The sequence below is a fragment of the Rhinolophus sinicus genome, chromosome 9 (genome assembly GCF_057876585.1).
Source record: "Rhinolophus sinicus isolate RSI-liver-muscle chromosome 9, RSI-T2T, whole genome shotgun sequence".
Lineage (NCBI taxonomy): Eukaryota > Metazoa > Chordata > Mammalia > Chiroptera > Rhinolophidae > Rhinolophus > Rhinolophus sinicus.
In genome coordinates this window covers 22,618,574-22,635,274 of record NC_142509.1, presented here as the reverse complement: position 1 = coordinate 22,635,274, position 16,701 = coordinate 22,618,574, and the positions used below count along the sequence as shown (strand labels likewise).

The window sequence follows — 16,701 nt, the reverse complement described above, 5'->3', positions numbered from 1 at the left end:
TTTTTAAGTTCAGCCGTTCTCATGGGTATGTCGCAGTATCATGTTGTGGTTTTATTTTTCATTTCTCTGATGACTAATGATGTTGAGCATCTTTTCATGTGCTTATTTGCCATCCCTATCTCTTCTTTGTGAAGTCTCTGTTCAGCGCTTTTAGTCATTTTTAATTGGGTTGTTTGTGTTTCTGTTGTTGAACTTTAAGAGTTGTTTTTAAATTCTGGGTAATAGCCCTCAGTCTTTTGAATCTTATGGTAATTTTTGTGTGTTTGTAGTCAGGTAAGAAGGCCTGCTCTTCATTTTAATGTGTTGTGTTTTTTTTGCGGGAAACGAGTAAACTCATCATATCGCCTCTAGTTGGAACCGGCAAAAATTTTGCAAAGTAAATAAATAGAGACCTCTTTTTAAACTAAAACACTGAAAGTTTCATAGAAAAATATCAAATAGATCGAAAGATATGAATATTTTACGGAAAGTCTAATTTTGGCGAGAAAATGTCAAAAAAGCCCCGCGTTACGACGTGATTTGGTGGGAAAATGCCCGCTTACAAAGTGTTAAAACTGAACTCATTCCAGAACAGACCTATCATTCTTCCTTATCTCAGGTAATGGCATTCTTTTTTGGTGGGGGGAGGGAAAGGGGGACAACAAGAGATCATGACTTTTATGAATTAAATTTTTTGAAGTTGGAACATTTTAAAGGATTTTGCTGCATATATCATCATACCCTGTATAATTTATAACGTGTCCCTTTTTTCAGAATTGAGTAAACCAAATCAAATTACAGTGAGATGAAATGATGAAAAGCCGTTTCTGAATGTTTGAAGTGGTTTGGGTTTTTTTTTTCTTTCTGGTGTTGCTCAGTAATGTACCTGTTTGTTTATTTATTTATTTGGTTGGGTGTTTATTTTTTAACTTTTATTTATTTTAAATTGTGTTTTTCCAGGACCCATCAGCTCCAAGTCAAGTAGTAGTTTCAATCTAGTTGTGCAGGGCACAGCTCACAGTGGCCCCATGTGGGGATTGAACCGGCAACCTTGTTAAGAGCACTGTGCTCTAACCAACTGAACCAACCGGCCGCCCTGTACCGTATTTTTCTTTTCCTTTTTACCTTTTGACCCCCTTCACCCATTTCTCTCACCTCCACCCCCGTGCCTCTGGCAACCACCAATTTGTTCTTTGAGTGCTTTGCTTTACAAGATGAATTAAAATAAACCCACAAGTCCACCCCCAGACACGTTGCATGAAATGGCCCAACATAGGGATAAAGCAAAAAAATCTCCAAAGCTACCAAAACAAAGAAGACAGATAACCTACGGAGGAGTCACAGTTTTAAGGTAGTCTTTTCTGTGCACGGTTCTCCTTACCACGTGCTTGAATCCTAAATCCTAAGGCAGTACTTGATTGCTTATGCCCCGAGTTTTGGCTTGCTCTTAGGCAGCCACAAAGTTAGTCCCATTGAGTGGCCAGGAGACCTCCGTTGGAGAGGTCACCCTCTGTTACACACCCTCTGTATTAACTTGGGGTGTTTCTTCCTGTGTTTTCTAGATGAAAAACCTCAAGGCTCAGAGGGGCTAAAGGATGGTCTCAAGGCCATAACTATAAGAGACCGAGTTCAGGCTCTGATGCAGAGCCTGTGCTCTGTCCATCTCTCCCCAGGGTGGTACATCATCTAAATATGTGTCCAGGTGATCTGGAGTTAGTTCTCTAAGCCAAGGTGTAAATCAAAGACCTCTTGCTGGGGCGGATGACCTTCTGGGTGTGGGTCAGCTGCCTCCTGATGAAGGAGATGGAAAGATTGGCTAGTTATTCTCCCATATGGACAGACGAACTAACTACCTGGTTCATTCCCTACTTCTTTGGCTACCTCCCAGCTTGAAAAAAAAAAAAATGCCTATTTCCTTTATTAATGTGTTGCTAGACCAAGATAGTGCACTTACAGTTTGTTATTATGTATTACTCTTCAGGTTAGGAAAATTGAAATTTGGCAGTTTTCTTCCAAGGTACCTTTTGGTCCCCTGTTCAATTTCGGACACTTCATTTTTTACATCTTTTCCTTCAGTTAGATAAGGACCTAAGAGCTTTGCAGGGTAGGAACTAGGCTTTCGCCAGATGGGGCTTTGGGGGAAAATGCCTGAGAGTAGACAGGAGACGTTAGGAAGATGGCTGGTTTATGGAGCGGGTCAAGTGTGCTCGAGGTGAGGGGTGCTGTGGGTGGGTGTATTATGTAATCAAGTCATCAAGTGTATGCTTTCCCAAGAAGTCAGGGGATTGAGGTATAAAACAATATGTCAGATCCTTGGGCATTCGTGAATTAGCCTATGAAATAGTATTTCCCTCTCAGTTGTTGCAAAATGGGCCCACCATCCTGAATGTATTTTCATTTCCATTACAATATCTATCTTCATTGGTCCAGCATTTGGCTGATTGTATTCTGGATGCTTGCATATTCTTAAATTTGGGCCTTTGACCTGGAGGCAAGGGCGTCTTAAAGCTTAGTTTGTGCGTCTCCTTAACTGACCCTGGTGTATATATGCTGCTGCTCCCCAGACTGTGTCACCCATCACTTCTAGAGTCCCTTGTTCTCTACATCCCTGCAGCCCTTCTCTGTCTTTTTTTTTTCCTTCCAAATAACTAAGAAGATATTAGGGCAGGAACCATTCTTAGCATTTTGTTGGATAAACCGTGTTACTTTTTTTCAGCAGCAAAAAGTAATGGGAATATGTTTGTTGTCTACTGTGGCAGAGCTCACAGCCTGCTTGGGTTTAAATCCCAGCTCTGCCACTTACTTCTTTGTGACTTTGAGCAAATCACTGAACCTCTCCGTCTTGGGTTCCTCATCTACAAAACAAGAAGACTAAGAGTACCTGCCTTCAAAGGTTGTTTGGATCAAATGAGTTAACGCCTATGAAAGGTGGCTCTGGATTAGCACTGATGTTTTAGTGCCAGGCATTGCTCTGAAAGTTCAACATATGTTGTCTCTAATCTTCACAACAACCTTGCAGTGTCAGCATCAGTATTATTATGTGTGGGTGATGAAACCAAGATGGAAAGAATTCATCCGTGGTAGAAGGCATTGGTCTGTGGCCTACGGCTTTGCTCGTTGCCCTGGATTCTGCTGCCTTCTCTTTGGACAGGCCTTGGGAAGTCCTCTTGACTTAAATAAAGCTTAGATGTAATCAATCTGAGAACGGGGTGTGCCGTTTCGTCAGGCACACGTGACAAGACAAGCTGAAGCTAAGGCCGGGGCCTGACTAATTCAGTTGGTAAAGGTGCAGTGACTTCTAGATACAGACAATGTATAACTTGCATAGAAGTAAGAGTAGCGTAAGGTGCCAGCTCGCCGTGGTCTTTGTCCCCACCCACTGAGAAAGTGTGACCCTGAAACGGAAGGGGCCAAGTGATTGCAGTGTGAATTGTAGGATACCCCGTGGCTGAAGAGTCGAGTCTAGACTCTGGCTGAGTTCTTCTGAGGGCCGTGGGCCAGAAAGCCTCATCCTCATCAGAACCTGGGAGGTAATGAGAAACTGTCTCCTGGCAGCCTCCCAGGGGAGAGGAGGACGTGAGAGGGAGAGGCCTTAAGTGCTCCTCGGGGTCCTGCCCTCCCCCAGGTCCTCTCCTGTTCCTGAGGATCACGGGCGTCCAAGCCTTCGCCTGTGTTGCCCACGTGGCTACGCACGAGGGTAACATGGTTGAGCTGTTGCGCTCTCTCCTCTGGTCCAGAGGCCCGCACGCTCTCATCTCTCAACCTGAAGCACTTGGATCCCCTTTTCTGACTTCTTTCCTGGTACATACCAAGGCTAGTGAGCTTTCTAAGAATAAATGTCAAGTTCACGCAACTGGGTAAAGACCCTTGAAGATGGAGACCCACACTGAGTGCAGTTTTTTGTGTCTGTTATACACACGCACGTACCATGGCCGTGCCTTCACTTAGAAACACTATAAATACAGGTTTCTTTGTAAGTGAGCTAAGAGCCACCTGGTTTCTTTAGTTGGTAGCCTTGAAATTAGACACTGCAAAAACCCATCCATCAGTCTGACACTTAAGAAGCGAGTAGTTGAAGACTCCAGGAGTTTGTCCCCTGTGCACTCCAGCAACCCTGGTGCCCTAGAATGTGGGGTGCGGTGGGGGATGGTAACACAAAGCAAAGGATCTCAAAAACAAAACGTCCAGAGGGCCTTTTAGTCATTCATCTCGGGTATCAAATGTCAGGCACGGTGCTACATTTTCAGGGTGCCCTCTTGCTGACAACTCTGGGTTTAAGGAGTGGCTCTAACAAGATCGGCCAGGGCAGACCCAGCCTGGGTTACGACCTCTGCAGCTCACTCTTCTGTGAGCAAGAACTTTATAGCAGACATCATAAAGCATCGGTAGCTTAATGAGGTGAGGAATGGGCAAGAAACTGTCCTAGCTTGTGCTAATAATTCCTGCTACATAGTGCTGTCTCCAAGGAGCCTGAAGCAGAGCTCAGACATTATCTCATTAATCCTTCCCAAACCCCCATGGGGCAGGCAGGTGGCAGGCAGTCCCCTTGCTCTCAGGATCAGAGAGAATGGGGCCCTTATGGGACTTGCCCAGGGTCATACAGGGTGGCACAGCTCAGCATATAATTTATTGCTTTTAATGTTTGAGTCTGGTTCCCCCCCGCCCCCCATTAACAGACTACACGGAAATATTTTAATCAGGTGATTTTCATCAAGTTCCCCTTCCTGAAGAACTCTGGTTTAGCAACTCACCACCAGGGCAGTTACAGAGAAGCAGGGACGGAGTGGGGTGAATCTGTAGCCTTTGGGTGTAGCTAGTGAGTCCTCAGGAACCCAAGGCGCCCTTCCCTTCCCGGGCGGTTCTCGCCGACTCTGGGTTTATCATTGGTATCCTGCTTTCACGTGTATTTGTGATGGGTCTCTTGCTTGATTTCATGGTCTTGGGGATGTTGAATGGGGGTAGTTCAGTTTTTACCCCATTCCCCTTTCACTGATCCTCCTGTTTTTACTGTTGTTCATGTGTCATTGGGCCCCCAGCTGGAGCCCTTCCTGTCTTAGGCAGTTTGCCCTAATCTATCCCTCTTATCCCCCAACCCTAATTTATGAAGTACATCGGCTTGTGCCATCTTATTGTGTGGATGAGGAAACTGAATGTCAGGCTGTGTTCATTAAACCATGCCACTGTGATAATTAGAGTATGCCCTTCTATTTTTTTCCCTTGCTTTTTATTTGCATAACTCTTTAATAGCCTTATTGAGATATAATTCACATACCATACAATTCACCTCCATAAAGTGTACAGTTCAGTGATTTTCAGTATATTCACAGAGTTGCACACCATCACCACAATCAACTTTAGAACAATTAAATCATCTCAAAAAGAAACCCCGCATCTTTTAGCTCCCACCTCCCATCCTTTCATTTCTCCATCCTCCAGCCTTAAGCAATTGCTAATCTATTTTTTGTATCTATACATCTCCCTATTCTGGACTTTCACATGAATATAAGATGTGGACTTTTGTGGGCTTCTTTTACTGAGCATAATGTTTTCAGGGTTCATCCATATTGTAGCATGTGTCAGTACTCTGTTCCTTTTTGTGGCTGAATAATGTTCTGTATGGACAGACCGCTATTTATTTATCCATTCTGCCATTGATGGATATTTGTATTATTTCCACCCTTTGGCAGTTGTGAATAATGTTACTAGAGACATTCATGTACAAGTTTTTGTGTGGACGTGTGTTTTCATTTCTCTTGGGTATATAGCCAGGAGTGGAATTGCTGGATCAGATGGTAACTATGTTGAATCGGTTGAGGAACTGCCAGCCTGTTCCCACAGCAGCTGCACCATTCTACATTCCCAGCAGCAGTGTGCGATGGTTCTAATTTCTCCACATCCTAGACAGCACTTGCCATTTTCTCTCTTTCATTACAGCCATCCTAGTGGGTGTGAAGTGGTATCTCATTGTGGTTTTGATTTGCATTTCCTTGATGGCTGAGGATGTCCAGCAGCTTTTCATGTGCTTACTTGCATTTGCATATCTTAGAGAAATATCTATTTAGATCCTTGGCCCATTTTTTAATTGGATAATTTGTCTTTTTTGTTATTGAGTTGTAAGAATTCTTTCTATATTCTAGTCCCTTATCGGTTATATGATTTGCACATATTTTATTCCATTCTGTACGTTGTGTTTTCACTTTCTGGATGGTGTCCTTCGCAGCACAAAAGTTTTAAATTTTGTTGGAAGCCCAGTTGGTCTATTTTTTCTTTGGTTGATGGTGCTTTCGGTGTCCTGTCCATTGCCCCACTTTGCACTTGCCAGGCCCCCGTTGTTTGTAAATCCTCGGGAATCTACGTGCAGTACATGCAAGGACCAGCCCTGCCCGGCAGATGTGGAAACAAGGCTCCCAGGGTACGGGACTCTTCCAAGAGCACACAGAAGTTAGGTGGCAGAGCTGGGATTCACGCCTGCCGGTCGCTCAAAGCCCATGTGTGACATCTGTAGGGTGGCACTACCACAGTTCCATGGTGGTGTCAGCGTAAAATGACAGGCTCCGCTGTTAGGCTGGACATTTACTAAAATGCCTGCTCTTAATACTGTGTGAAGAATCCCCTTCTTAAAATGGTTGCTAGGCAAATGCTTGATTATTCCACCCATTTTACTTTCCAGGTTTTTCCAATTGAAGAGACTTTCTGAATAAAAATAAACTTAAAATCTTGATTGGGAGGTAATATACCTCCCAATCAAAAGGCCTGCCTTCTTCTGGTTCAGAAAACTTCTTAAGATTACAACCATGTAAGAAATTCCTCAACTCTCAAGAGAAATTGTCTTTATGTTATAAAGAACCCCTGACTTGCCCTGTATTGTAATATTTAGGGATATGTAATTTGGGGATGTGATGAAAGGATTTTTAGCGTTGTTGTTGTTTTCGGTGTTTTTGTCCATTTTGTGTGTGTGGAAGAAATGAAACAAAATTACGGTGTAACTTCGTCAAGTATTTCTATGAACTGCAGTGATTGTTGATTCCACCCTGTGCTGCTTTCTAATAAATACCTTTCTCTTACGTGCTTGCCCTGGCTGCCGACACAAGCTCACGGTGCCTGGCTTTCTAGCTCAAACTGACAGCTCTCTAGAGACGGTGTGCGCCAGCCCTGCTGGACCAGCCCCCGTGTTGTGGGAAAGGAGCACATCTGTTTGAGGATGCACGTTACTCCCTCGTATGGCCATGTGTTACTTTAAAACTGTTACACGTAGAGCCGATTTGCAGGAAAAAGCCCTGGTGAGCTTCGTATCTCAGTCACCTGTTGGGGCGGCATATGTACATCCAGTTTTAGAAATTTCTTTCAAACTACTGATCAAACAGTACAGCAAGGGAGGACCCAGGTCTTAATTACCTTTTCTCGACCAGTGTCCAGCACAGCGTCAGTGCTCAGCAGACGTTGGTTTGAATGAAAACAAGAAGCCACCAAAGCAAAATCTCCCACTGTCCTTACTCTCTAACCCATCAACTGTTAAAATTCTTTGTTTCCTTTTGGTTTTCGCCCATCTACAAATGTTATTTTTAAATAGGTGTCATTTAGCACATAAACGCTTCAGATTCCACGTATGGTACTTTGTATATACCGTGTTATCTTCATTATCTTCTTGTGATTATAAGATATCCCATACATCATGTACATTTTTTGCTTGATGATATAATTGGGGGGCATTTTTCTTTCTAAATTTTCACGGTTTGGTGGAGGACTACTTTAAGATTTCATCATGTAAAGTTTCTTCTTTGTTTTAGATTACTTCCTCGGGGTCTATTCTGAAAATGGAGTTATTGGGGAAAGAAGGACACGAGGAACTTGGGCTTTGTTGCATGTTGCCAGACCAGTTTCCCCCAAATTGAGCCTGTTTGCTGCCTGGCCATGTGTGTGTTCTTATATGTCTTTCCCTGCAGCCCTCCCTCAGTGGGGTTTAGAAGTTGGTTTACTTTGGTGATCTTGCTGTCCATTAATCAGCAACAAGGTTGATGATATTTCCAGTTTTTTTTTTAACTATAAACTAGTTTTATATATATTTCATTCCTTTCTGTAACTGATTATATGGAGAAGTTTTAAAAATACATTGTTCTTTCTGCACCCTTTATTGCTCTCTGTCTTGTTAATTGTCCTAAAGGAAATGCCTCATCATTTCTCAGAATAACTTTTCTCCACATTGCTAACCACTTGTCCCAACAGAATTTATTAAATGATTCTTTTTATACATCCTTATATTAGTCCTGGGTTGTGTCATATTAAGATCTTATAAAAATTTAAGTGTATGTTGGTAATTTCTCTTCTAGTTGTTTGATTTTTTTTTGAGTTTCAGACCAGCATCATGTAGTTTTACTGATTTGTTCTTTTATAGTATTCTTTTTTAAATCTGGAAGAATGAAAATTCCTCTTTTACCCTTTCCCCTCCGACATATTTTTTCTTAATTTAATAACTCTTTGGTGTGTATAAGCACCTAATCCTTACCTTTTAAAAACAAGAACAATCACGTGTCCTTTATTAAGTTGCCTTGCAATTTGTAGTAAATCTATGTCAGTAAATTTCTGTGCACAGATCAATACTTGTCATCTGGTAGCCAACGAATCACTTTAAGAATAGATTTAGAATTGACTCTTGCTTAATGTTTTCAGACACTTTTCTATAGTCTATTGGATTCTTTTTTTAAAAAAGTTGAACTTACGAAACCTCTCCTTATTTGAAATTGGAAATGGAAACTTTGTAAAATCAGACATGAGACATACGCAGGGTTGTCTCTAAGTTTCCACATAATTATCTGACAAAATGAATTTCGAGGAATGGGAGATATTCAAGTGAGAAGGTGGGTTTCAAATACTTGCCGATGTACCTGGGTTCTGACAGGCAACTTCTCGGTTGTTCTTTTGGTACAGAGAAACCAAATAGGAGAGAGGCTGTTCTTGGTTCTTCTCTAAAAAGTGACGCCTACTGTGGGAGAGTCCAGCTTAGTGTTCTGAAAACCAGAGCCTTCAGCAAAGACGTCTTGGTTTAATCCTCAGGCAATTACCATATGGAAGTTTCCAGCAACAGCCAGCTCCTTTTCTGTGTCCGGGGCAGTTTCCATCCCCATTTGCCATGACAACGGGGAAAAACTGTGTTCAGGTACTTATGGATTCTAGATCCAGAAAAAGGTTCAGGCTGTTTGTTCAAAGAGCAAAGGAGTTGTCTGTTTCTTTGTACACAGAAAAGAAAAAAACAATCCTTAGGATTCAAGAGCAAAATGGGTGGGGCTGTCCTTTTCCACTCATTCCTTCACATAAATTATAAGTCTTGATTCTAGCCACCACACCTTTTAAGAAAAAGTCTGGGACTGTTGTTTCATGTGAAACTCTGTACGATAGTGACACCCTATCCTGGCCGACAGCGGCAAAAGGACAAAAGGAAGGAAGTTTCCCTTTTAAATCCCCAGGAATTTTTGGATGAGATAATATTACAGAGTGAAATGTCTCTCCTCCTATTAGTTCAGTGTTTGGCTCCTTGTGTAACAGTAACCCACTTAGAAGCAGGCGGCCTTTTTGAAGTTATTTTAAACTTTCAGTGGAGTGTAGAGACATTGTAACCTTGGATAAGAGCACCACCAACCCAGGTTTCAGTTCTGCCCTTTCAGACATGTGGAAAGTGCACCAGCATATCTCAAGGATTTTGTACTGAAAGCTTCTTAAAGAGCTGGTCTTGGTTTCAAAGCTTGGCTTGATGTCCCATACTCAAGGGAACATAGTTCTGTTTCTCCAGATATTTAACCTTGTCTGACATAGTCTCTTGGCTTTGAAGTTCCCGTAGATTCTTTGTCCATTAACAAAACAGTGAAACCCTGAGAGTCAACTTCTTCAGGCTCTGAGAAATTCAAAGACGTCCATCTCCGTTTTTCAACATAAAACCAGGCACCGATGGTGATCGGGTATATGTATTGCTTGTTGTCAACCGTTTTGGCCTAGCAGCGCCTTAGTCGGAAATGCAAGTATGATGTCCAGTGCCTCTTCTAGAAGTTATAGGATCTGTCTGTGTCTGGGAGGAAATTGGGCCTCCTCAGAACACTCACCCTGGCTATTGTGTCTGCCATCTCTTTAGCACCAAATCCCTGTCACACCCTGGAGCCACCTGAGAGTTATTTTTGGTTGTGGAGATGGTGAAGGATGCTGGTTCTTTCTACGCTATGTCTCCCTGAGTGATCCCTATGCTGTGTTACCAGCCATCCCCAGCCCAGGTCCTGGATGGCTCCCAGAACAGCCATCCAGACAGAGACTCCCTGCAAGTGTCCACTGTCCTATGCAGGGAGCCCATGGGTCTCTCTTTGGCCCAACAGAATGCTTTCCTACAGGACCCATAGAATCTGCTGGAACACCCTGAGGAAGGGACTTCTGTCCAGCGGTACTTGGGACGTTTTTAACCAAAACCATGCATGTGTATGTTTATAAAAAGGCAACGAGTACTTCGCAGTTTCTCATTAAAAAGAGCATTCTTCTGTTCCACCCTTTGCCATCCCTGCTTGCTACTCTCAGAGGCAACGATTTTCAATTATTTAGTAGTTTCTTCTACTAGGCACCTCTGCGCATATTTTTAAATTTCTGTGAATGATTTCTAAGTAACATGTTTATACTGCTGCTTCATATTTTTAGTCCATAAAAAATTTTTTTGTGACTTCCTACTATGGAAAATGAAGATTTTGTTCCTGTATTCCCCCTCCCCCGCTTCCCAGCTCTACATTTTCTCAGTATGGTTGTATCACAATTATTGCTTACATTAGGGTTTACGTTATTGCAGCTGTCACTCTTCTCAACTGGGCCATGCAGGCCGTACCCTGATTATGGTTTACAGTTCTGGTGCAACTTTGTTTTTTCTGGAGTTAATAATTATCTCCCCTCCCCATTCCTTTAGTGGACTATATAGTAACTGTCACATTTCTTGTTCTTGCCCAGAACTGTAACATTCTGCTCAGAACTGTCAAACCCACTGGTTAATGGCTCAGGTTCTTGTTTGTTTGTTTATTTTTTTGGCTCTCCTGCAGCCCTCATACTTGTGGTCCCATCCGGACTGGTCACCGGCAGGCTGGTTGCCTAGCTGTCACCCTGGGATTTCCCATCGCCATCATCCAAGGAATTCCCTCTCTGTCTCTTCTCCCATGGATTCCCTGTGCCCTGGACGCCATACTTGCCTCTCCCTTGGTTTATTCCTTTGTTTTGTTGGAGTTGACAGCAGCTTCTGAGATCAGACATGGGAGGGAAAATTTGAGGTTTTGCTTTTTAGCAGGGGACATTCTCTGTTCTTTCTTCTTTCCCCTCCACTGCCCTTATAAAGCGCTGTCACAAGCCTGCCTGAGTGAAGGGCAGCCGTGTGGTGTTCTCTGCACGGAGAAGGCGTAAGCTGCCTCTGCATGCTGGGCCGCTGTGGTTCTACAGCAGGACCAAGAATGAGCAGCCTTTGCTCCTGTGCCGTTACCAATGAGCCTTTATTGTCCCATGAACATCTTTGGTGACTGGTCATCAGTTCCTGTAAGAGCCAGGTCTTTAGAAGCTCTTGCAGCAATTGGATTAAATCCTAACCTATTTGCCCTGATCCCTTACTTAGCTGAGCAGAGACCCATGTGACTTACCAAAAATAAGGCATGAGGTGGGCCGAAGGCTGTTCATTCACCAGCCATTTACTGAGCAACTATGGGGCACAAGGCTCTGGACGGGATGAAAGGGACTTCTGAGTAAAACTGTCCTTTCAGAGGCAGGTGCCCATCTAGAGGGAAGGTGGACAGAACTGTGGTATGCACCGAACATAGCATTTGGGGACATAGTTCTGTATTTTATCATTTAATCCTTACAGCACAGCAGCATCTTGTTGAGGCAGATGCTGTTGTCCCCTTTTTACAGATGAGAAAATCAAGGGTTATAGAAATGGAGTCATCTGCCCAAGGAGATGTGCCTCATAAGAGGCAGGAATGAGGTTTAAACACAAGCTTACATGATTCCAAAGCTCTTATTTTTCTCCATCCCAAAACACTCCTTGGAACAAAACCGAGAGGAAGAGAGCAAGAGCCACAGCTTCATAATCATGGCAAACCTGACGGTAAAGGACTCACTGGGCCTTTCCCTTCAACTGACTTAAGCAAGGATGTTGAACGTTCCAGTCATTGTTCTGATAGCACAAGGCCAGAGGCATACATAACACAGGACATATTTTTTGTTACATCCTTACACTTTAATTGTAGCTTGTTAATGACTTGTGTTGTTCTGCAGATGTGTCCCAGGAGTTTTGCCTGTCTTCGCATTTCAGGCCATCCTTCCGTTTCTTCACTGTGCTCTGTGCAGTGGACTCTTTCTCAAGTTCCATTCTAGGTTTTCGAGTTTGATTCTTTTTTTTCCCTTTATGTTTTTACTAGTGATTCTTTCTGACATCCCTGAGTTCATACGCACGAGTCAACCATTTTTAACCTTCTTAAAAATATGAAGGCAAAAACCTATCAAATTTGAAACATCTGATCAGGTAAAGCCCTCATCGCCGAACATTGTAGAAATGCCTCTAATTTTTAAATGCTTATGTGCCACATCAAGTTCAAAGTTAACATGCTTGAACGTCATTCACTGAAGTAGCCTCAGATTACTTTTTGAATGGCTAAGCATTCAGAAGCGCACACAGGTCTTACATGGAGTCACTGCCTGTATGTCACTGGCTGGTATCAACATGTGTGAATTAAGCTGTTTTTTATGTGCTGACTGTCGGGAAGGATAGTGTGGAAACAGTGTCCAGCTGAACGTTTAAGAGAATATATGCATTTCATACGTAGGAAGTCATTATTTATGAGTCTCTGTAGATGATTGCTATCTAGAAAAGGACTTTGGGGCCTTCTTAAAATAGGGGCTAATATTTCTCAATAAGTAGTGGAAAGAAGGGTTTGATTGGGGCTTTATCTGGAAAAAAATGAAACTGACAATAATAGTTTGTATTTGAATTTAACAAGTTACATTATAATAGCAGCTTTGTACTGATTTCTGAGAATAAACAAAGAGTGAATCCCATGTGGGCATTGTTGGGATATTTTCAGCAAAATTATATGAGAGTATGGATGTGGCATCCGTCTTATGTTTTCAGTAGGCTCATCAAAAGTTGTTTTTCCAAAAATATTAGAGGATTCTCACTTTTTCCAAAGTTCTGTCTTAATCCCTTGATTATTCTCTATGGAAGCTCCCATGTGGATTTCTTTTTTAATCTTTTACTGGATTGGTTGCCACAGGCTTTGAGTGGAATCCTGTCGTTAACTAATATGAGTTTCATGGACTCCATTATATTCTGCATCAGTGGCTGATTTGCAGTTCTAGTCTGCAACTTATTTACAATGTCTAGTCACAGTATCATCTGATAGCTCAACTGTTAGCCAGAGTTTGCTATAAGGATTAAATAAAATAAAATGCATAAACGTAGAAACATAGTAGATGGTCAGTTAACAGGAAAGCCAAATCCTTCATTTTCCCCAGATTTGGCATATTTATTTGCATTGTATGTCTTTGCCGAAAATAGTCCATCTTTTGAGCCAGGTCAGTTCTTTGTTCCATTGAATTGCCCACGATCTCTCACCTCTGGGCTGCACCCTTCACCCTCCACTTCTTGATGCCTCTCGAGTCCAGGCACAGCACTGCCAGCACGTGTGACACCCATCTGCCTAAAATAACTATTCTCAATGTGCCGTTCTGCTCACTAACCTGTGGTATTGTCTTGGTGTCCAAATTCCTCTCTAGTTTGCCAGCCCATCTCTTCTTTCCTTCTTGGTGTAGACTGTGGCCCTCCATCCTGATCAGGCTGGTCTCATTCCTCTTCCCTCTGAAGCCCTTAGCTCCTCTTCTCTGGGCCTGGAACTTGCCCTCTGTCCCTTCCCCCCCGATCCTCTAACTCTTCCTTTGAAGCTCAGCTGAAGGCTCAGCAGTTGCACAAAACTTCCCCAAACATTCTAGCAACTCTTGCTGCCTGTACATCACTCATGTTATGCTCGACCACCACAGAATTTAGAGCTGGCGTGCAACCTTTTTTTGTTTTTAACAAAGATTTTATCACTTAGTCTTTTCTCCCCAATCAGACGACCAGCTCTTGGCTAAAGGGACAATAAAAGTAAACAGGTGAAGTGGGGAGTTACTGGACTGTGAATCCAAGGGCCACGTCCCTTCTGGGTGCCGCCCCTTGCTGCTGTGTTGTCTTGGAAAAACTACTTATCCTGAACCACAGTTCTTGTCTGTAAAATGAGGCGGGGGCGGATAAGGAGGGTGTATTAGTTTCCTATTTGCTGCTATAACAAGTTACTGCAAACTTAGTGGCTTCAAGCAACACATTTATTCTCTTAATGTTCAGGAGGCGGGAAGTCAAAAATGGGTCAGCCGGGCACCCTTCTTTCTGGAGGCTCTAGGGGAGAATCCATTTCCTGTCAGTTTCTGGAGGCCGGCCGCCTGCAGTCTGTGGCTCATGGTTCTCTCCATTGTCTTCAAAACACATCGCTCCGCTCCTCTCTGTTTCTATGATTCCTTTTTTCCTTATAAGGATACTTGTGACTGACTACATTGGACCCACCCAATTAATCCAGGATAATCTCCCCACCTCAGACTTAATCATATCTGCAGAGTCTCTTGTGTCATGTAAGGTAACGTTTACAGGTTCTGGGCATTAGGACATACGTGTCTTGGGGACCATTATTCTGTCTACCACAGGGGGTTCTTAGGTTTCTCGTATCTCTAACATGCCATGAATCTAAAGACACACTTCTCCCAGGTATTTAAAAGAGTTTAGCACTGTATTAGGCTCTTTAACATCTTGACAAGTTACATTTATCGACAAGGATTTCCTCTTCTCAGATTGTTATTACAGATGCTAGGGTCTGATACGACCCAATGATAGAACCATGAGTGCAAACCTTTGCATTGTTCTGTTTTCAGGTTTCTGCTGACCGCACTTGTATTAGCAAAAGTTGGACGATGCTCCTCTACCTGCCTTTAATTTTGTGCTTTGCAAATTCTGAAAAAGCCCCCAGAAAATTTTATCTGTTTCCAAGTAACTAGGGATAGCCATTAAACAGCCTGGTAATTAATTACCCTGGTGATTCTGCCTCATATCTAGTGGTCTCTTCATAAATTTCTGACTGTGTTTCCAGGTCCTCTTGCATAAGTCGAAGTGGATGCATCCTAAGGTCTAGAAACCAAATAGTCTTGGACACTGACCTAGCAATCTCAGCTGTAACTGCTACTTAGCGTTCTGGTATTTCACAGCCATTCGGATTGGCATTTGCATGGGAGCTCTGCTATTTTTCTTTCCCTGCATCCCATAGGGTGGTGTCTACCTTGGGTGACCACTGCTTACAAAGCAGTGAGAAAGCATTCATAAAATATATTTATAGTGGCTCTATTGTGTTTCTCTCCAGTGTTCAGCTCGTTGTGCTGAGGTAGGATTCCCCCTGGGTTGAACCCCCCCCCCCCACACACACACCATATAATTTTAAGTTTTGAGGTTACTTTTGACTGTCGAGTCTGAGAAATGCACAGTGTGAGTCAAACAGATCTGTAGCCTGTGTATTGAAGTTTTCTTTCCCTTTTGTTTCCTAGATGCACCCACTGGGCCTATGTAATAACAATGACGAAGAGGACTTGTATGAATATGGCTGGGTAGGAGTGGTGAAGCTGGAACAGCCAGAACTGGACCCGAAGCCATGCCTCACTGTCCTGGGCAAGGTAAGCACCAGGCCTTCAAATCCCTCTGACTCCGTTGGTGTGCTCCACTCGCCCATTTTCTCAGTTCCTCAAACAGTCGGTTACAGAGAAGAGCCCTGCTGACACAGCATTCTCCTAGCTGGAGTCGAGTGGGTTGAGGCCTAAGGCAGCCCCCCAAGCTTGGACTCCGAGGGAGACTGCCAGCCTCAGAGTCTCTACTTTTTGTCCACTGTGTGGCCTTGGGCAAGTTACTTACCCTCAAGGAGCCTCAGGTTCTTGTCTGTGAAATGGGTTGATACTAGAGATTCATAATACCTTATCTTACACCCTTGGGGCCAGATGTTTCAGAATTCTGATATTTTGAGGGTTTAGAAAAGTATTAAGGCATACATATTTTATAATAGGTAATCCCTAAGCGATCTGGGGCAGTACTCAAGCACATTCATGTTTGTGTAGCAAGTTATATGGATATTCACATTAGTGGAATAACTAATATCTAAATTGCCTCATGTTAGTTCAGGGCAGCTTTGCCTCCAAAATGAGTTCAGGTCCATTAAGTTTTGCTGCCGAGTAAGCTATGGAAAAACTTTTGGGTCTTAGAGCTTTTTTGGTTCCAGAATGGCAGACAGCAATTATGGTCCTGTATTAGAACTTACCTCATAGGATGGTTAGGAGGTGAGATGAGATGCAAACATCTAGCACAGAATAAGCTCTCCAAAAAGGTTTGCTACCATGGACCGTCGTCATCTCATTTAGAAGTACTAAAAAAAGATTTATTTTTTTTTTAGCTAAGAGAGTCGGCATTACCTCTGATTGCAGTATAAGATAGAAATAAATTTATTTTAGAAAACTGTCCATCAGTAATCTTAAAATATGACAGGTAACATCCTGTTTTAAACTCAAATCATTTTGTTAAAGGGAAAGGTTTGAAGAAAGTTATTAGAATTTTGATTGCAGGAAGGGTGGTATCTCCTAAGGATAGTGTTATTGCCTGGATAT

At 42.8% G+C, this 16,701-nt stretch overlaps 1 protein-coding gene across 3 annotated transcripts in view; it reads left to right on the top strand.

Moving 5' to 3' along the window:
- Positions 1–16,701, top strand: part of ZNRF3 (zinc and ring finger 3) — a 139,420-nt gene that overhangs the window by 63,537 nt on the left and 59,182 nt on the right. For all 3 annotated transcript variants that reach the window (XM_019743118.3, XM_088800958.1, XM_088800957.1), the window contains exon 2: positions 15,598–15,723. In XM_019743118.3, the coding sequence (XP_019598677.3) occupies positions 15,598–15,723 (126 nt within the window). The remainder of the gene's footprint in view (positions 1–15,597; positions 15,724–16,701) is intronic.